Source organism: Triturus cristatus, chromosome 11, assembly GCF_964204655.1.
Source record: "Triturus cristatus chromosome 11, aTriCri1.1, whole genome shotgun sequence".
NCBI lineage: Eukaryota > Metazoa > Chordata > Amphibia > Caudata > Salamandridae > Triturus > Triturus cristatus.
This window is the reverse complement of record NC_140594.1, coordinates 414,825,560-414,847,512: the sequence shown is the minus strand read 5'-3', so window position 1 is coordinate 414,847,512 and position 21,953 is coordinate 414,825,560. Positions and strand designations below refer to the sequence as shown.

The 21,953-nt window shown below is 43.9% G+C and overlaps 1 protein-coding gene across 4 annotated transcripts in view; it reads left to right on the top strand.

The window, feature by feature from the left end:
* ELMOD3 (ELMO domain containing 3) overlaps nucleotides 1-21,953 on the top strand; it is a 184,289-nt gene that overhangs the window by 154,920 nt on the left and 7,416 nt on the right. For all 4 annotated transcript variants that reach the window (XM_085636131.1, XM_085636129.1, XM_085636130.1 and 1 more), the window contains 3 exons: nucleotides 5,414-5,544; nucleotides 6,653-6,729; nucleotides 14,124-14,251. In XM_085636131.1, coding sequence (XP_085492257.1) covers nucleotides 5,414-5,544; nucleotides 6,653-6,729; nucleotides 14,124-14,251 — 336 coding nt within the window. The remainder of the gene's footprint in view (nucleotides 1-5,413; nucleotides 5,545-6,652; nucleotides 6,730-14,123; nucleotides 14,252-21,953) is intronic.

The window sequence follows — 21,953 nt, the reverse complement described above, 5'->3', positions numbered from 1 at the left end:
CTAATACCGCAAGTCCCTCTAAGTGACGCAAGGAGTGCATTAGCAGCATAAATCTTAGCATTTGGTGTTAACTGCAGTTAATGGTTGTCGGTGCTACTGCATGATTCACATATACCCCTACCTAAACAGATGACTGCATTATGTCTACATGAAACCATCTATCACCAACCTTTTTGGAGATTTGTATTCTACTCGTTTTTCCTCAGTGAATGTAAAAAGTCTAATCTGGTACCATCGCAAAGCAACAATTGAAAATGCCAGGACTAGACACAAGTGTTGGCTGAGTATCTTCACTTATATGAACATCCCATCCCTTCCCTGTTTTTCATACTGAAATTACCTCTGCTTGTGGATTTGCAAAATCACAGACAAATATCCTTATACAACCTCATTGCGTGAGAAGTTTTCACATAAAAACAACCTTGCTACTACTTTACACTTGTTAGGAGCAACAGAACGATTTCCATTCCTACAGAATTCCAAATAGAAAAAAGAAATGTCATGGGTATCTAAAAACCAGTCTTCTTTAGTGTGTTCTTTTTTCACCTTGGCATCAGCTTTGTCGAACATTGATGGGGTGCCACTCTGGGTGGCTCTCTACTCCATGGCTTTTGATCCCTTCAAGATGCAATTCATATTATAGACAACCTAGATGTAAGAATAATTTTCTTAATCCTAAATGTTTTCCCTTGTATGTCGTGGGGGAGTCATGCAGGGCTGATATATGTATACCATGTGTAGGAAGCTGTCCTTGTATATGGTATGCCCACTATGTGATTATACCATGCACAGAGTCCAGGCGTTCCCCCAAAAGTGTACAGGGCTCAATGCAAAACCCCAAGTGCTCTATTATTGGTAGTGTGGGCATGACACAGAGGCGTGTAAGACATTTATTGTGCAACATTGACCATTAATAGACACATCACTCAATAAGGGGATCCACACCAATTATGGAAAATATACTTTGTTTGTATTTTATTTTAAGACCAAGATCTTCGCAATAAGGTAAGTACGTTTCCAAATAAAAAATACTTTTCCCTTTCACTTTGAATATTTTTGAAGCAGTTCAGTGTTATCCTATAAGGAAAACAATAATGCAGTTTAAAAGTTAAGTACCACACTCACAAATCCAGTCTTCGGCCCCAAAGGTCAGCGAGGGACAGGTGAGTATCAAAACTGCACCACCAGTGGCACAGGGGCAGCCAGGTGCAGAATTCAAAGTCGAAGTCTGTTCCAATGCGTTTCATTGGAGACTAGGGGTGCCTGGAGCCACACTGCTTGCAGGTAAGTGGATTGTTAGCAGGGGTCAAGCTTTGGTGGTTAGCACAAGCACAGGGGGGGGGGCCACAAAGCAGCACCAAACATACACCACCAACGGCAAAGGGGCGGCGGGGTGCAGGGTGCAAAATCAGCTCCGGGCACCCAATGCTTTTGAACGGAGTTTCTTCTTTTGACAAACAGACTGCATGTGCCACATTGGAGGTTGCAAGAGGGAGACCAACGACAACAGGGGTAAGTAGAGTTGTAAGGGGTCGTAGGGGCACCGTCGGTTCAGCTCACCAAGGCCCATGGGCTTTGGGTTCAAGGGTGCCTTTTGCCGTCGAAGTCGCGGTCAGGGGGAGTCTCTAGATTAAGTCTTCAGGCGTCATCGTGGAGGTCAGGAGTGGTCAGCCAGTGCTGGACTCGAGGTCAGGATCCCTGAGGAGACTTCACAGGGCAGGTGGGCCACTCAGACTCGGGCCGTGGGCATCGGGTACAGAGTGGGCAGGGATCGCAGCATCAGTCCTCCAAGGGTTTTCAGAGGTCACTGGCTGCAAGACAGGTCGTACGTTTACTGAAGCTGGAGAGATGCCGGTAGGGCTGGGGCCAAGGCAGTTGTCGTCTTCAGTCTACTCTGCAGGGATGTCTTCTTTCATCTTAGATAGTGTAGGTCTGGGGTAAGCCACCTTAGGGGAGTAGCAGGTAGAGCCAATGGGCACCTAACCTGGGGTGGGGGCTTAGACCTACCCCTGATTGGAAGGGGTTTCCCCATCTTCAAGATGGCAGGGACCGAAAGATGTGCTTCACTTCTCCCCCACCTTAGGGGTGGAGTTGGGAGAGGTGGGTAAACCACCTATTCTCCTACATTTTCCTGCCGGATTTCCTACCCAAACTGGGGGTGTTAACCGGGGGGTGTCATCTGCTGCTAGCAGCAGAGGCTTGGGGTCACATTACAAAGGTAGCAGGCCTTTGAAGCTTCCCCTTCGAGCACTGGCCCATCCTAGGTGAGGAAGTGTGACAACTCTGCCAAGGATGTGCATTGTTTGTAGTCCCAGAGAGCAGGGGCTCTCCACCCAGGGGTCCAGAAACATATCTGGTGGTGTCTGGCTGCCTACAGCCGATCAGAGACCACACCAGGGTTGGTAGGTTTTCAGGGGGCATTTCTGTGGCACCCTTTGAGTACATGGTAGACTAAATTTCACACTGGCATCAGTGTGGATTTAGTGAGAGGAGTAGTTTGGTACCAAATTCTCCTGTGTTTAGTGGAGCCATCATGGTGATGTAGAACTCGAGTTATCGAGTTCAAAGCCCATGTACTCTCTATGGCTTAACTGATACTTACAATATTAAGGAATGGACCCAAATATTGTAGGGGCATATCTGTTCTTGCAGTTATGCCCTCACCTGGGATGTAGTGCACCCTGCCTTAGGGCTGTAAGGCCTGCTGGAGGGGTGACTTACCTATACCTTCAGGCGCAGTGCTGGCTGGCATGGTACCCAGGCAGTGTGCCATGTCGACTTTGTTGTTTTCTACCTCACAGGTGTATGCAAGCTGCAAGGGCAGTGCCGTGGTCCCGGTGAGGGTATCCCAGGGGACCCTCTACAGTTCACAGGTCCTAGGTACCCATGGTACCACTTGCTAGGGACTTACAGGGGACAGACATACCAATTGTGGCTATGTTTTAGGGAAGAAGCACTGGCGCAGGGGACCTGGTTGGTAGGGACCCTGTGCACTAGAATTTAAACCACATTAAAACCAAGCAAAACGTGGGGGCTAACTTTGTAAAAAGAGGCACTTTCTCACACCATGCTAACAAGCAGGCAAAATGTATTCTTTGTACAGGCTCAATAGATTGTTTCCTGTGTATTTTGGGTGGACCATGCATCGAGAAGTCAAAGTGCATTTTTCAGAAATGGGGGAAACTACTATTAGACCTTTTGCCACTTTACCAAATGGGCATCTTCCCAGGAATGTGATGGTCAATCTCTTTGGGGTGAGGAGACAAAATTGCTTGAATTAAAATTTGGTGGATGGGTTACTGCTTCGTAGCTTGACAGATATCTCTTTTGCCTTCTTACAAGTGCCAAGGAATATACTGCACTTGCAATAAAGCAGACAAGACATTCATCGTATTTGTGGTGGAGTAGTCCGCAGGCTAGACTCTAAATCGGGCTCATAGGCCGGCACTGTTTCCTCAACTGGGACTGATCTGAAAAGAACTCCTCAAAGCACACTTTGCAGAATGATACTGATTGTTTCTTCAAGCCTCCTTAAAATCTAGTTTTCAGACCTCCCGACGCAATTTCCTCACTGTCTTGTTTCTTGCAGGAAAATATCTCTGTGATGGAGGAGGGTCCGATTGTTCAACTCAACCCTCAATCTCAGGGCTTCAGTGTCTGAAAGTTTAGCCTACAATCAGCTTTTTCTGTTAAAGGAGAGTCTAGATCTCATTTAAGCGATGAGAAAACAAAAGACCGCAATACAAAAGATTACTGTTAAGAGGCATACGTCCTCAAAGACCTTTTTGATCTAAATCGCATTCATCTCTACATTATTATATTCGACCTTTCCTCCACAGCCTATTCATCAGTCTTTGGGGATACTTTTAAAGGTAATATGAGGCCTTTTTTGACTTTTCTATCAGATCCTCATTTCACTTTTAAACTTTGTCTTAAATAAGTTGGCTTATGGATTTGGGAGTGATGCCCTCATCTGATATTAAGCTAGGCATTTGCCATTGCATGGTTGCCATAAAACTTGGAGCAAAAAGTTAAGCTTGAAATATTGAGTGAAAAACAGTGCGGCTCTGAAAAATTGTGCAATAATAAAAGGCAAACGGACTCCTTTAGATCTTATTTGGTTAGCACTGTCTATTCCATTCTTTCTAGATGTTCCTGTGCTGCCTGTACACTTTTTATGTTTCTTGTGCTGTTGTCTTGCTGAGGCTGTGGAAGGGATTCACCTTCCTTGTGCCCACTTTAGGCTTGTTCCCCTTCCCAGTAGTTCTTAACAATTCACCACGACCTCTGACATGCCTTCAACATTCCCTATTCTGCTTGTTTTTCTTTTTGTTTTTTTAGTTAATACCGTGGGCCACTCACTGCTCTGCATTTCTTTGTAACGTTCTTTTGTGTCTGGCTCATGTAACTCATAAGTAAATCTGTCTGCAGTCCTCTGCTGTTGTGGTCATCTTGTAGCGTTTAGCATTTTCTGACTACTTTACATTTAGTTAAATATCCAAATGTCTTGTTTTAATTTAAATTTGCTTTTTTGATTCGCTATCTCCTTGTGACTTCAGTCTTGTCACAATCAGTGGTGCTACTTCTGGGTAAAAGAAACGCTAATGTTTTGGTAGCTTGTTTGTTGGTTGACTGAATATACTACCCTCTGGCATCTGTCATGTTGCAATCCCTTCTCTCTTCTGATGGTGCTTTTCAATACATCTATATCTTAGTCTTGGGAATCATCAGCTTAATACAACTGAAGAAGTTAGGACATCAATATAAATGAAGCTACCTTTGTAATTCCTGTATTCTTCACATTAGGTCCCTAAAATCCTAGAACACAACCTCCTTTTCCTGGATCTGTCTTCTCATTAATTATTCTCTCTCCAGGAGCTAACTAGGTGACGGGATACAGAGCAGAGGAGCAGGCAGAACACAAACTCGTCTTCTTTTAGCTGATTACATTTATTGCGCTGAAACTTTTAGGGCACGTGTTTTCTTATACGTTCCTACAAGAGGATTTTCATTGGTATGACTGAAATAGTAAAGACTAACGATACACTACTATAATGGTGAGTAAATCTTATTTTCTTTCAATGAAGAGAAAAAAGCTGACGTGACTCCTTTGAGGTACAGAACTTCTTAGCTTGGGGTTTGTTGTTTTCACATTTAACAATCTAAGAGTTAGATTTCAGCTGCAAAGTAAATGTGAGGCCTGCTTTGAAATCTTCGTTGATGAAAGAATTAATGAAATTAGAACCCTCGACCTGCAAGTAATGGTGACTGTATGTAAATGAATGTTTCAATATGATAGACCTTCTAAATTTGTGTTTGGGTTCGGATTAACCTGGTGCCGGGATGGTGTAGTGGACCTTTGGTCACAATTTCACTTCTACTTCACCTGGTCCTCATTCCTGATCTCTTGTAGGTTTGGACCCTGCCACAGACCTGCGTGCGACTGGACTTTTGGGCTTGATGCACACCCTGTATCTTGTGATGGACACTCGGACCTTACCACTTGCTCGGGAAATCTTCAAGCTGTCCCAGCATGAAACACAGGTGTGGTGTACAACCTATTGCCTACCCCTGCCTGTTCAGTTTGTTTCATGTTTAGTGCCTATCGAATCCCAGATTTGTAGATTTGGCTTCAAGGATTAGGTTGAAATGGTTCAAGAGGATCTTGCTGCAAAAGTGTACAGTCAGCACAACCGGGGCTATGCCAGAAACTTGGAAAAGCAAGAGGGGCGCCATAAGTAAGGAGGAGGTCCATTTAAAACTGGCAATGCTTTTAAAGGAAATTCAGGTTTTCAGTTATTGCTTATTAAACTTGATCAGGTATTCCATGGGACAGTCCTAGGTGTCACCTGTATACTTGTCTCATTTCCCGAGGAGGCCACTCCTTTGGAGTTACACTTCTCTACCTTTCATTTTGACTTCGTTTTACTAATGCTTCACATACACCTTTACAGTGTGCTGCAAGTACACAGTATATCTCTTGAATGAACTGTCAAGTATTTGTAGGTTGGCTGATTTTTTTTTTCTCACTGTATATAAATGTTTTTGCCATTTTTAGGCAACATTCGTGGTAACTATTTTGCTTAGGTTAAGGGGTGTGAAGTCTATAAATGCCATAGTCCCTTTGAGGGTGTTAATTTCATTTTCTATGGGGATACAGTAGTCTCAGGAAACTGGGCCAGTATTCCAGAGCTATGTATATAGTGTGCATTCTGACAGATTTTTGTCTACTTGTCACAGCTTTTCTTTATTCACTGTAAGATATTTTTTGACTCAGTTTTTAGTTTTTTGGTATATTTTTTATTTAGCTTCTTTCTTCTGCTTTTCCTTGGATTTCTTTGTATGTGTGCTTTGATCAATCTAAAGGCTTATTTTGTTATTGTGAGACATTTCAAATACTTTCCATGCTCTAAAAGTGCTAGATCAACAATTAATTAGAAAGTTGAAGGCCAAGCAATACCTGACAGTGATCTGTCAAACGGTGCTTGCTGCCCGTGTTCCCTATGTTAACAGTTCAAGGTTATAACACTACACTGACATTTTTGCTTTGTTGTTTACCCTGGCCTTTTTATAAAAAGTCTTTCTAGAAGTACTGGTTCTTTCTTTCGTTGTGTCGGAAATTGATTTTTGTCTTCTATTTTTTCTTATTCAGAATTTTCCTTTTTGTGTAATGTCCATCAATATCACCCGGATAGTCATCCAAGCCCTGAGGGAGGAATGCCTCTCCAAGTGAGTAGCACATTCCCAATTGAAGGTATGGATTATTGTTTCATATAAAGTAATGCGTACGAAGATTGACACTGTGAAGGAGTGCTACCAATAAGAACCCTGAAATCTGCAGATAAACTCAAATGAATTTGTGCACAGCAATACATAGAATTGTTTAGGAAAATTTGCACATTAAGGCTACTCTACCACCCAGGCTATTCTACGACCCTGAGCAATGATATGTATAGAATTAAATAACTTGGAATTGTGCAAAATAATCTTTCAGGAACATCTGGTCCCAAGTTATCCTAGTGGCTGTGGGTTGTGCAAGGAGAGTGTGGTACCCAGAATTTCTGGGCAGGAGCATCTCCAGTCACAGCAGCAGAGCCAGGTCCTGTTCCCAAGCCTGCACATCTGCTCCTCCATGCGTGGAGATTCAATGATGGCAGTTGACTCAATTTGATCTTCTTCCTGAGTTGTGGATGTCATCCTTTCTGCGCTGCTCCCTTCTACAAAATCTGTCTATGCTAGGCTCCGGGACAAGTTTGTACCACCTGCAATACTGATCTGTTCCAGGCTAACCCATCAGATGTTTTACTGTTTGTTTTATCTCTCGCCCAGCAAGTACTTGCTGTGGGCACCGTTAAAGGTTTTGTCAGCTTGTTCAGTTTTTTTACGTTTACCGTACCAACCATTCTTCTTCAAATCACCTTTTATGATGAGCTTTCGAAAAAGGTTTGACACATTGGTTTCCTATCGAATCCTTTGTGATGCCACAGTTATCCTAATTTAGTCCTCACTTTCCTAATGTCCTTGCTATTCAAAGCCATGCACAGCTGTTCACTACATCTCCTGTGAGTGTGTCTCTGGTTGCAGGGAATTCAGCTAGTTGTATGAGCGAACTCCAAGCTCTCTTGATGTAGCCTCCTTATACCACCTTTTCCCAGAGAAAGTAGTACATCGGACTAGTGCTGCCTTTTTACCCAAAGTTATTACTGCTTTTCACATTGGACAACCCATCACTCTTCCAACGTTCTTTGTGCCCTCTCTTCTCTGGAAAGAGGAGGAGAGACTTTATTGGCTGGATCCTAAAGGAGCGTTCAGCTTTTACATTGATCACAACAAAGACCACTGGGTGGATGATCAGCTGTTTCTGGGGTACTCTGAGGCAAATAAAGGCATTGCAGTGCTGAAACAGATAGTTATCTGCATCAAGATCTACTGTACACCTGCTCTGCCAAGTAACACACATCAAGCGTTGGGCTAACTCATTTTAGTGTGGTGGTCCGCATCACCACACTAAAATGCAAAGTCACGCATTTGCGCCTCCTTGACTTCACTGGTGCTGACTCAGAGCACCGGCAGACCAAGACAAGCAGGACAGTGATTATGCACCATACACCCCTCCACTCTTAAATGGAGTCGACAAGTTTCTGGATATTGTGTCTTCCCCGGCTTTCTTCAGGACTGTTAGATCCCGTATTTTACTACCTTAGTTATCTACCTCCGTTTGTATACTGATTACTGCACCTGTAATTTTACGTAGGTCCTGTAATCACACTCCATACAGGATCGAGTTTCACTGTAGTACCTGCTCGAACAGGCACGGGAATGAGGGCGACCCCCCTGTTGTCACACATTCATCATGGTGGGTTCGCCACTGGCTCAATGTCGACTCCATTGCAGAGTGGAGGGGTGTATGGTGCATAATCCACCCGCTTCACCACCATCCACTGGTATTGAGATACCGTTTAGCTCTGACCAGGGAATCCATAAATAAAATAGACAGTGGGATATTCGTGAGTTCGTTTTAATTAGTGTGTCTGCACTTATTGTGTTTATGATCCCGATCTTTTCTATATGTTTGTATTGTCTCCCCCACCTGATTGCTCCACCTCAAGCGTTGGTCTGCGTAGAGGTGTGTCTAGCAGCCCACTGATGAAGCATGCCAAAACATTTTGTGGGTGAAGGCAGTTTTTCAAAGAATTGTACTTTGCCAGTTTTACCTCTCTTAAAAAAGTGACCTATACTCTCCTACTTCTTAGTGGGTGACTAGTTATACTCAGAGGAGGTCGGAGTAGGAGATTTCCTCCTCCCTCTTATTTGTGTATGTTTAAACATCATCTGATCCCACAGAATCAACATCATCTCCTACGTTGACGACACCCAGCTCATTTTTTTCGCTCTCAGATGACACCTTCATCACTGAGACAAACTTCAAACAGTGCATGACTAGCATGGCCAATTGCATGAAAGAAAACTGCCTCAAGCTCAACACCGACAAAAGTGAAGAGCTTATCTTCGGGAATAAGAGCTCACCTTAGGACTCCACCTGGTGGTCTGCCGATCTTGGACCCACATCCACCCCAACTGACCATGCTAGGAACCTAGGCCTCATCCTGAATTAAACCTCATCATGAAATCCCAGGTCAATGCCATCACCTCCTCATGCTTCCACATACTCTGCTTGTTACGTAAAATCTTCAAGTGGCTCCCACTGGACACCAGAAGTACCATCACGCAAGCCCTAATCACAAGCCAATTGGACTAGGGCAACTCACTCTACACCTGCATCCCAACCTATCTCCTTCACAGACTTCAAACCATTCAAAACGCCACTGCCAGACTCATCCTAGACCTTGTGCGTCAAACCCACCCCACACCACTCCACAGAGTTCCACTGGCTCCTCATCCAGTAGCTCTGCCGATTCTAACTTCTCACACACGCATTCAAGTAATTACACAACATGGGACACGCATACCTCAATCACCTGCTTCACTTCCTCCAACCCACCAGATAACTTCGCTCAGCCTCACTCTCACTTGCGCACACACCCCTCATACACAGAAGCAAGATGAGATAGATCATTCTTCTGCAAAGCTGATAAATCCTGGAACAACCTCCCCCAACACATCAGGGACTCCATCTCACTTTCTGCAAGAAGCTGAAGACCTGGTTATTCAACTAGTCTTCTTGCTGGACCATCGAGACTACCTGTATTCAGGCCCAGCCTCACCACACACCTACTCTGCGTCTGCATACTCTCATGGGTGACTAGCAGCGCTCTGCAAATCCACCTTACATTGCATTTGTTTTATCATTAAACTTGTTCTAGATCCTGCTGTTTCTTTGGATCTTTCCAGCTATTGTTGTACATGCTAAATAAGCAATCTGACAAAGACGCTTGTTGCAGAATTTGTTTTATTGCAGCATAACTTAGGTTACAAGTATTGGAGTTTGAGGTTTTTCTCTTCTTCACCTATCTGCCATGTTTTCTTGAAGAACTTTATCTCCAATGCATGTTTGGATAGAGATAAACTAATTTCCATTACAACTGCAAATACCTTTGAAAATTGCATTTGTTCAAACTATTATAATTGTATTAGCTCTCAGTTGTAGTAGACTTATCATATGATAACCGTCCTATAGATCAATAGTCAGGGGTCCAGCAGGATAAGGAATACTTCTTAAACACGCTGAAATATATGTTTTAAACAAAAAAAGAAAATATTTATCAATTTCTTTTTTTTTTCTTCTTAACAAAGCTCCGAATGCGCAGAAAACAGTTTTTTTCCCATATAATGCGTCTAACACTGCAGAAGCATTATCACTCCAGCCAACATCCTCCTTTCTGTTTTAATGTTCATCTACTCTTGGAATACTGTTTTGGGTGTGCATTTTGATAAAAACTGCTCTTTTTCAGTTTTGAGTTTTTTCAGTAGTTACGCCTGTTTTGATTAAGAAATGTTCATAATGTTATAGGAAAGTCAGCAATTAGCATGGCAGTTCTAGGTGCCGCTTTTATCTGTTAAGCCACCTAGATGTGGAGAACCTTTTTTTCTCCCTCACCTTAAACCTGTTCCAGCTCCGTGTCTGTTACACTTGGAAAAAGATTCTAGGGAGCTTTTAGGCAGGCTGCCAACTAAGAAAATAAAGGTGCTGATTGCAAGATCAAGTTTTTGGGGTCTCTCGGCTGATTGTTTCATTGGCGAATAATTCCAAGCCAAGTCAGTGTTGAGGATCTTCTTGGTGCCAATGCTGGAAATGTAATTCCATGCCATCACTACACTAGCAATGAAGCCACCAGACAAAACCTTGCAGATACTATTGCCATGGAAAGTCATTCCAGGACACCGACACAAGCATCTTTCACATTTACCTCCTAGAGCATAGGATCACCTGTTGCATGTGTGCTCCACACTGCCTTTTCTACTGTTTATACAGCTTTGAATTATTATTGTGATTTAGAGTGGGCAGACCCTGCACCACTGTCTCCACCCAAATGATAGTCTTCTTCAGTCCTCACTTCCAGATTATCTAATTTCCCTTACAGACATCAAGATCTCTTGTGCCCGTAGATGACAGTGAAGTTGGATTCAGTTGTGGTATCGACGTCTAAAAGAAAATATGTATGTTTGTCTGCTTTTTTAGGACGAGCATTAAGCACAGGTATCTAGTTGAATGCCAATTTGTTTACAGTAGAAATGTTTTGCTTGGGATGAGTGTGTAAAGGCTTATGTTTGCTTTTGAATGAGTGTAAAGTCAGAGTTGCATCAGAAATTCTTGGATCTGCTGTTTTCTGGTACATCGCTTTTTGCTGTTCAGGCAGGTGTGGTGATGAAGTGGATCAAAACAAAGTCTAACACACCTACATTAGTGGATGAAGAAAAAGAGGGGACATTGGAAGCACGGTTCTAGGGGCATTACTTTCAAGTTGTGGCAAGAACCAGCAACCCTGACATCAGAGATTTCAGGTTTTATTGAGAAGAGGACGACGAGGCAGTCAACCGTTGGCTGTTCAGAGGAAGCCATTGTCGAAAGTACAAAATCTCAGCAACTTATTCATCCCTCTTTCTCTTCAGCTCACAAGTGGGAGGCAGGGTTCAATATTTCTTCCTGGTTTGAAAGGAAATAACAATGAATCTGTCAGTGTTGGTGTTATGAACCTGTTCTACTCAGCATTTTCAGTCATTTCACTACACCATGTTTTTTTCCCATTGAGAATACATTCATATGTGTTTGCTTCAGTTACAGCAGATGGTCATAGCTTTAGAGCTTAGCAGATGGCTACTTCTTAAATGGAGACATCAACTTTTTTTTTAAAGACTACTGCGGTTTCTCACACGCCCCAAAGTTGCTATTATTCTGCAGTTGCTCTTACAACTACAGAATAAGACATGTTCTTGCAACTGTAGAATGATAAGACAAAAGACGTTGTCTCTTTGTGAAATATTTTGTTATAAAGAGCTCTGATACAAGCCAGAAGTAGTTTGCGCTATATAGAAAGCCTAAAATAAAAATAAAATATGTACACTTGAGATATCTTGTTTGATGACATTATTCACTGCTTTTACACCAATTTATCTCGGATCTTCAGAGTAATCCAGAGAATAAAGAATTCAACGTCAACAGTGATTCTTATAGTCTGTCTCGCATCACAAGTGATGGTTCAGAATGTTCTTCCGACATTGCATCTCTTTTTTGGAAGCTAAAAAACAGGCTGGATCTGCCAGCACGCAAGACAGAGGTCAACATCTTATACCAAATTTTGTGTCTTAGCCCCTGAGGTCTCTATGTATTGTTGACTATATCTACCACAGGACTGTTTGGTGATCGTAAGGATGAGAAGACACCATTTACAGGAATGTGTTATACCTTAAAGTGGAAGGGGTTTTGCATATGGTGTATTCAGAAGGGCTGTGATCCACTGAATTGCAAGAAGGAGGCAGTCCGTCAGAATTGTCTTTGACTTGCAGTCAGGTTTAATACTCTTGTTTGCTTATGCATTTGTCTGTTATTGTGAATTGTACAAAGAATTCCTCTGAAAGGTTGTCCCATGCCATTCCTGGTCAGTGTAAGGATTTCTTTGAATGTTTGTACGGTACTTCCACACACATCACAGAACCTGCCGCCGGCACTTTAAAGTGAATAACTACGTTAACAAATCTTCTGCATGAAGCATAGTTTACATAAAGCTCATTGAAATTACTTTTATCTTATCACTATTAACAATGCTGTAGAAATAGCACAATCCAGGCTCTCTTTATTATTCGGTGGCCTGTCATGATTTTTTTTTAGAGGTAGGGTAGTTTTGCCCTCCTTGCTGACGTTTGTAGAGCAGCTTTATTGAAGGGCTGTTTATTGTGATTGCAGTAATTGTGTTGCTAAATTAGATTCATAGGTTGGCACCTTGTTTTTTAATGTTAGTTTGTTTTGTCATATTACCCCCTTGGGTTTGGAGAACTACCTGCTATTCAATTCTAAAGATGATCATATGAGAAAGATCCCATAATCGAGCAACTAATGTTCCTTACCTGTACTTGTAGTGTATTCAATATGGCCCTCATTATTGATAGCCAACCACCAGAGCCTCTAGAGCAGTTGGTGTTGGCTGTCTTGAGATACTACAAGAGCTGCAGCACTTCTAGTATTAAAGGGGCAGCAAGCATTGTGTGAGCATTCAAAGCTGTGTCTAAAAAAGGATGTGCTCTGGATAGTTCAGCTATTTTTCTCATGGAGAGATATAGCGGTTTGTTCTTTAAAAAAACATCCCAGGATCCTGCTGAACCCAAGGAAATTGTTTTAAATATTATCAATTATGAATATCTATATAACTGAGAACTACAATTAGGGGATGAAACCTTTACTGAGATGTTTAAATGTGTTAACAAGTTCACACTTTACCCAGTATTTCTGTAGTATCTTTGACAATTATCATTGTAAAATTGACCAATGATTTAATTCCCTATTTCAGTGACCAGCAGCCTTTTCAGTTCATTCTCCTGAAGTAATTGTGAAGTAGTTCCTGGTATTCTTGAGACATTTACATGTATACAGTGGATATTGCAAATCCACATTAGTTTATTAAATTCCTTCAATATTGAATTAAATGTGTTGCCTGTAGTATGTGTTAACAATGTGTTTCACAGCTTTACCTTCCATCATGTTATTCACAAGTGTTGTGAAAAATCTCTTCAGGTTGGAGTCCATTCCCACTGGCAACTCCCATCTTGTGCTATGGTGAGGCAAGACTAGGAAGCCACCTACAGCTCTACCAGCAGGTGCCATCAGGTTCCTCCTCAAAGCACCTTGTATGTCTGAATTGATAAAGAAAGGGGAAGAAAAAAGTCATTTTACTTTAACCAAACCTTTTGTGCAAGTCTTATCAACAAGAATCCGTGTTTGAGACTGTGGTGCTACACTGCTGCTTTACCCTCCTGTGCACCACCAGAGGAAAGATCCTATAGATGCGACATTGCAAAGAATTATAATATATATTGATATTACATATGAATTACAAAAGTAAATGTGAACATCACATTCCAAGAGCCAATGGCTCCTTTGTAAACACTTTCCAGGCAAATGCTAGGTAGGGCATGGTCACCTGTTAATGTGCTGCCTTTGTACTTTGCAGAGAATGTAACCGCAGACAGCAGGTCATCGCCGTTCTGAATGATTTCTATGTTGCCACGTTCCTGCACCTTTATCACATCTGGAAGACACAGAAGAAAACTATTTCTGACTCTGGCTTTGTTCTGAAAGGTACGGCTGTGTCACCCCAAGAACTGATTATATGATTTTTTTTATTATATAATGTTAGAATAGTGTAGTGGAGGGTCAAGTGCATATAGTGGACGTCTAGAGTTCAAGATAATGAGTATGTTTACAGTGAACACCCACATTTGTAGAAAACCATAACTAGTATGTATCTCTAAATAATCCTCATTTCTCCAGCAGAGCTATTCTATTATTTTTGTTCATAATAAACTATAGCAGCTCCTTATCTAGGGGCCCTATTAACCAGAGTAGATGTTTACTTTATTGTTTGGTGTCCTGTTCTCAACTGTTTGCGAATTGCCTTAATGGGTGGCAGGTTTTTAAAAAAGTTTTTTAAAAAAAGGCTTTTTTAAGATTGGTTGTGAAAGGGTTTTGAAGAATTTTGCTGCTGGCTGACCGATGCCATCTTGAGCGCGCTATTTAGTTTTTCTGTGCCTGATTAGAGGCTTTTGTGTTAACTGTTGAGTAGCACTCCTCAAGATATCTTAATATATCATTCAACAGATGATCTTCCAGAGTTTACTGCAATTTTAGCACTTACTGGACATGGTGCTTGGGGTGCTCCAGGTTTTTGCGCGAGTGATCCATCGCAATGTTTTATAGTAAAAGGTGTAGATAACGCAACCCTAGAAATAAATAAGCAAAAGATTTTCCATGATGCCTTCCTGATTTTTTTTTTTGTGTTACGGATTGTGTTTTGCCCACAACATGATTATTAACGTGTTTCAATATCCTTTCTAATACTTGTTCTTGAATTGCACTGGACACTAGAGATTCTAGTTTCTTTAGCATGGCCACATTGTTATTGGTGTTCTCCTCAAGTATAAAAATCCACTGTTCTGCGCCATGTAAATGATCTGTATTGATGTTTGATCTGGATTCAAAATGTTCACCTCTACAGTTAAGACTATGAAGTTTAAGGCCATTACCTTTTGATTTCACCTTAACCTCTTCACATATCTTTTTACATGCTATCCCAGGTTGAGTGAATTCCGTGTGAATACTTGAGTGAGATTTGGAGTGCGTAAACTCTAGGTTAGATTCTGTATTTTAGGGTCTTCATAGATAGTCCTAAAACATTAGAATTGCCCTATCCATGTTTAGGATGCCAGAACACTTTTTTACTATAAATATATAAAAGTTCCAGTAAATAGCAAAAGCTCATACATTTAAATGCATAATCTTGCATTTCAGATTATTTCACATAGACTTAGGGAGCCATTCTTCACAGTGCCCATCGAGCCACCCCCTAGTTAGGCGTTTTCCAGGACCCAGCTGTGCATGGTAAAAGTAGTATATGGGACCTTGACTGAAACTGTTAGCAATGTATAGATACTGTGTGAAGCTATTCACACTGGGGTCCCTTGAATGAAAGTAAAGCAGCTTTTGGTGCTTTTCCCTAGAGATGACTGCATGTAGATACGTTCTCAGCTAGTATTTGCTGGCTTTTTTGGGGTGCTGGTTACCTGTTTGTTATAGGGTAGTATCACTGAAGAGTATTGTTCTTTACCATCCACGGGCCCAGGCCACTTACGCTTGGCAAGTGGATTGCTAAGTTTTTCCCATTTGGCAATTGGCTCTCAAAGGGAAGTGGCCTCTAGTGTCTTACTCCAAGATGTGGTTGAGAGTTTGGAACTCCACTACTTCATGGCAAAATTAAATAGCACTTTAAAATCAAATCCAATTCAGTGATGTAACTCCTAAGAAGAGTATGACTTTGTTTAATGATAGACAGAATAGGGGAATTAAAATTTCTCCACATACAGAAGCCGACGGTGCTAGCACCTCCCGGAGCGGAGACAACATTCCAGGCTCATTTTCAGCATTCTATGCGACAACAATTATTTAACATTGAGCCCTACTTCCCCCGTTAACCTATGCAGCTGCATTTGTTGGAGTTTACCAATGTTTACTCTGTGAACAGGCAATGGGTTGCAGTGTATTTTAGTTGATATTTGTCTGGACCTTGGGCTTAGTTAACCAGGAGTAATACAACAGCCTAGATCAATGGTTGGACACTTACAAGCTTGTCTGTAAGCTTTCAAAAGGTGAGAAGGCAATTGGATATTTCAGAAGTGAAGCACCTTTGATGGATGTCATTGTCTATTTACTTGTAATGTGTTAGGTGGTCATGGTGTGGTGTGTGCACGGCCTGGCCGCAGGGGCTTGGCCACATGCGAAGGCTTGGGTGTAAGGTCTTAACATAGGGCAAGCCCACTGCCCAACCCATATTGTATATTGGATGATGGGTCTGGTGTGACAACAGCCTTTCCAGACAACCTCAAGTGTGTATGTCCAGAATCTGTGCATAGTGTGGGTTGGCCGCTTGAAGGGTGGGTACAGACGCTGGCCACAGGCTAAGCCCTGTGTCAGACTTGTCATAAGTATGACTACAAATTATGTGCAGTTGAGGTTTGATGTTAGCAGAGGGTTATGTGCAAGGCCTTGTCGGAATCTAAGGACTGAGTCCAAGTACTGATGCGGATTGGATGCAGGGACTGGCCAGTAGCTATTAGTGAGTTGTCATCAATGATGCCAAGAGTGCTGTAGAATGTTAGGTCATAAGCAGGGCATGATGGGGGCATAAGTTATAGTTAGTTCAGTAAAATGTATCTGGTGTAGTGCAGTGTTTTTTTGTTGTTTGTTTTTTTACATTAGCTTGTGTCTCATTTCAACACATAACAATAACATTATTATTACAATTGTTTTAAGTAAGGAAGAAATTATAGAAGTTTAGTTAGGTAGGTCTGCTTTTCCATAGATGGAACGTTTTTTGGTTTGCTAATAACTTTGGCCCCGTTTGATGAATCTTCACGAAATGTTACCCAAAACGTTCAGTCGACTGATTCCTGGAAAGTTTCAGGGTGATCCATCAAGCAGGGACTGAGAAAACTGGGAGTTGTAAAATGTAAAATCTCCATGCATTTTCCATTGACTTCTTTAAGACCGGTTATAGCAAAAACTGCTGAAAGGAATTACACCAAATTCTACAGAAAGCTAGAGCTTGTGCTTTTTGTGATTTAGTGCAAATCCGTTAAGTAGTTTTTGAGATGTTAAGGGTAAAAAATAATTGTATATTTTGGCAGTTGGGCTCACGAGAGTCTTGCGAGCCTCCCATAAGAGTGTAAAATATAGTGGCCTGTGATTGGTCGAGAGGCCAATTTTTCCAGTGAGCCTTCACTCTCTTGCTAGAGCGAAATGCCATGAATGGTGTTATAAATGATGTCATGTGACGTCAAAAGCAGTGCATGGTGGGGGCGTGTTATAGTTAGTACTGCAAACTATCACTGGTGAATTTCTGTGTATTTTTTGTTTTTTTTTAGTTCAAAATGTTAATGTTCACAATGACAAATTCACCTAATACCGTTACTTCAACCATTGTTTTTTTCAGTGAATTTCAACGTTTTTTCTTGAACGAAAACACATTTTTTAAATTAAATCTAACTATAATGTTGCGTTAATCCTTGTGTTTTTTAGTGTATGTATAATATATATATTCAAAACAGGAAGCAAGGAACTCTTGGTAGTTCCCAAGTTTAGGCAGTGAGCAGCTCCTTTATATGGTACTCCCTTATGTGTGGACAAAGCTGTAACTCTCTGATATCAGTGGACTGCTCCCTTCCTTGCACAGCTCCGCCTGGTATCTGCTGTCCCGAGCTCCATGCTGCTGTCCATCTGACCCTCGGGTCAGTGGTTTAAGGCCCTCCTCCACCCGCAGGCACCCGTCTGCACCTCATCCCTGGTGGTCTAATGGTAGAGCGCCTCTGCTCTGCTACCCTCTTTTTCTGCCCTTCTCTGATTCCTTTCTGGCCTTTCATCCTTTTTTGCACTTTTTCCTCTTTCTTTCCTTTTGCACCTTTTTTGCCGCTTTCGCCCTTGCAATCCCCCGTGGCCCTGCCCCACTCCAGTACCAGTTTCCTGCTCCCCACGTTTCCTGCCTTCCAACTGTCCAGCCCCCAGCACACTACTTAATGTCGGCACGCGAAAGACAAGCCCTTCTGCGCCTGGACCGCGCCCAGCATCATGGACCCTGGTTCTGGGACCTTCCACTGATACAACGCAAGCACCTATCTCGCCCTCAACACTGGCCGCCTCGCCGCCTGCCACCTCACGTCACTGAAAGACACCCAAGGACCTTTCTCCTGCCAAAACTTCAGCTGCACCCTTGCCCACCTCTGCACTCCAGCTCCTCCCGCTGCCCAGCCGACCCACTGCGCACCCATCCGGCTCAGCTGCATCTTCCTCAACACGTGCTCCCTCCAAAAACACTCCACAGAAATCTGGAACCTCGTCGACTCCGTCTCTCTTGATATTGCCTTCCTAGCAGAAACCTGGACACACCCCAGCTCTGGCCCGGACTTCACCACTGCCATTTCCTACAGCTACAAGATCACCCGGAAGTACTGCACCAACCGACCAAGAGCAGGCATCGCCATTGTCTATAAAAACACCCTCCGTCTGACCACCCATTCGGACGAACCAACGACAACCATGGAACACCTTCACTTCCAGATCCTCGGCGACCTCAACTTCCACCTGGACAACTCCAATAACCACAACACCACATCCCTTCTGGAGAACCTCACCAACGTAGGACTCAAGCAGCTTGTCACCTCTCCAACCCATGCAGCAAGTCGCACGCTCGACCCTGTTTTCTCCGCCAGCAAAAACATCACCTACAGCCACACCTCTGAACTCCTTTGGACCGACCACCACTGCCTGTACTTACTTCGCCTTCACCAAACCCAGCGTACACCACCGCACTCAACGTCACCCCCGCCATAGCTGGAACAAAGTCACCGAAGAACACCTCATCACCTCCCGTAGTACAACCACACCACCGACATCCACAGACGCTATTATCTCCGCATGCAACCTTCACAGATAGATCGCCAATTGCTCCAACACTCTGGCGCCCCTCAAGAAGGCACCTGGCAAGCAACACTCCAAGAAAGCCATTTGGTTCACTCCCGCCCACCACCAGTCCAGACACACCTGTAGGAGACTTGAGAAGAGATGGAGGAACAACAAAACCCTGGACGCCCATGCAACCTTAACAGCCGCTGTCACCCCACACCACCGCCTCCTCAAACCACAAACAAATTATGGCCCTACAAGACCGAATTAACGCCAATGCACACAACTGCAAAGAACTCTTTGCATCATCAAGGAGTTTTCAAGGCCCAACAGCGAGATCACAGACGTCCCACCCTCCCAAGACCTCTGCATCAAACTCCTCATCTTCTTCCACCACAAGATCAGGCAGATCTACGACAGCTTTGACACCCAAGACCCTCCCACCATGCCTGCCACCACTGCACCCAACACCGCCGCACCCCAACAGATTCTGCTTAACTGGTCCCCGCTCACCATAGACTGCACACTCAAGACCATGAAGAGTATCCACTCTGGAGCCCCCTTGGACCCATGCCCACACTGCAACTTCCATACAACCACCACCTCCATCGCCCCGAGCTACGCCGCATCAGCAACTGCTCCATCGAGACCACCACTTTCCCCGACTGAAAACACATCAAGATCAACCCCCTGCTGTAGAAGCCTCCACTGACCCCACAGACCTCAAACTTCATACCCATCTGCCTGCTCCCCTTCCCAGCCAAGGTCATCGAGAAGGCCATCAATGCCTGGTGGAAAGTAGGATCTGATTTTATGGTTACCCCCAATTTTGCCTGGTGCTATGCTGTTTCTGACTAGTCTCACTGGGATCCTGCCAATCATTTTTTTTCACCTAAATTGGTATGATAAGTACTTGGGTACATCCCAGATAGGACACTGGTGTAACCTTATCAGTCCCTAGTATATGGTACTGAGGTATCCATGGCATAGGTACACCAGGTGTCCCCAATGGGCTGAAGCATGTATTATGCCACCCATTTGGGATTACTCAAACTGTAACTACAGGCCTCTGTAAGCTGGTGATTGCACCACTTACAACAGATATAGGTTTCCCTATATCTGAGGTCACTGCACTTAAAACCTATAAGTCACCCCTAAGGCAGACCTTTCAATCCTGAAGGCAGGGTGCTTGGTTCTAAGTGTGAGGGTGCCCCTGCATGAGCAGGACACCCCTACAACCTTCATAGTCCATTCTCCTGGGTTGTAAGTGCCTCAGCCATTACGATATATAGAGTGGTCATGTGTCATTAGCCAATGACCATCTCTAAACTGGCTGTAACGAACCCTGTCATGTTTGGTATCAAATATGTTGGAATCATACCCTCACACCGTAAACGGTGTAGGAGGTATGATTCTATACTCTGTATATCTCCTCCGGGAGACCCTCCGTGCTCCCGGTACCAGTCTTTTAGACCTGGACAGCACAACATGGCTGCTGCCGACCAGAGACATGATTCTGCCCTCCTGCTGCTGAGCCAAGCTGGAGCGGGGGTAGGCAGAACAATAGGTATTCTGTTACAGGGTGGTATGACCACCTACCAGACGGGGTTTATTGTATTGGGGCTGGGTTGGGAGCGCTTGCCAGTGCCACTCAGTCTGCTTGAGGGGCACATTTGGTGCCTTCCTTGCATAGTCCAGTTCAAACCAGCTCAGGGAGCCTTTGGCTCCCGCTCTGGCGCAAAACTGGACAAAGGACATGGGAATATCCGACCCCTCCCCTGGGAGGGAACCCTGAATCATCCCAACCCTTTCCTTAGGGTGCTTAAAGGCTTACCTGTAGGTGGGTCCCTAGATTCGTCAAGGGACAAGATTCATTTCAGGAGACCACTTCTTCGACTGTCCAGGCATTCTGGACTTCGCTCTGGGCATCAAGGCTGCAACTAGGAAAACGCATTCTGCTTCTGGTCTCATTGCCCTGCTCGTCTGCTGCAACGTCCGTGCCTGTGCTCCATACAGGAACGTTCCAAGGCCTGTGGACATCCAAGACACCTGAAGGAATCTCCCTTAAGGTGAAGGAGTCACTTCCCTGCATCTGCAGGCACCTCAACCAAGCTGACCGGTCTGCTGATCCCGAGCTCCCACAGACTCCGAAAGACTCAACAACACAGGTGGTGGTTCTTCACATCCCTCGAGGCCTGCCCTATCCTTTCACCAAGTTTGAGGCCAGTATCCTTCTCCGGAGCCACTGGAACCGAACCCCTGTGCACTGCATCGAATTGCTGTTGTAAAGGTTTGTTGGCTTCCTTCCTCCAAGATCTTCAGGCTCCAAGTAGCCCCAACCTCCAGCATCTCCTGCGACCAACATCTTCGTCCTCACCGCATCATTTCCACCGTGGGCCTGAATCTTTGGTGAACTGCTTGAGGTCTTCTTGCAGCTTCAGTGCCTCCGACCTGTGGGTCCTCTGAGGGTATTCTTTGATTTCTGTGGGCTTCCCTGGTTGCTAGGGGCCTGCCCTGACTCCCCTGCTTGTGGTGAATCACTTGGACCTAGCTAGTCCCGAAACTGCACCTTCTTCGCTTTCCACGTTGCTTGCAGTGGCCAATGCGTGTTGGGGCTCCCGACAGACACCGACCCCTCAACTCTCGACATCCGACGTGGGATAGCTCGTGAACGACTCTGGTCTTCCACAGCATTGCCTGGTCCTCGCAGCTGCAGTTCCAAGGTCGCGGTCATCTTTCCTGCAATACCCGACATCGGTGGATATTAGTCTTCTGTGCCTCCTGGTCACTCCTGAATGGCATATACTCTGTCCCCTCTGCTTGCAGGTAC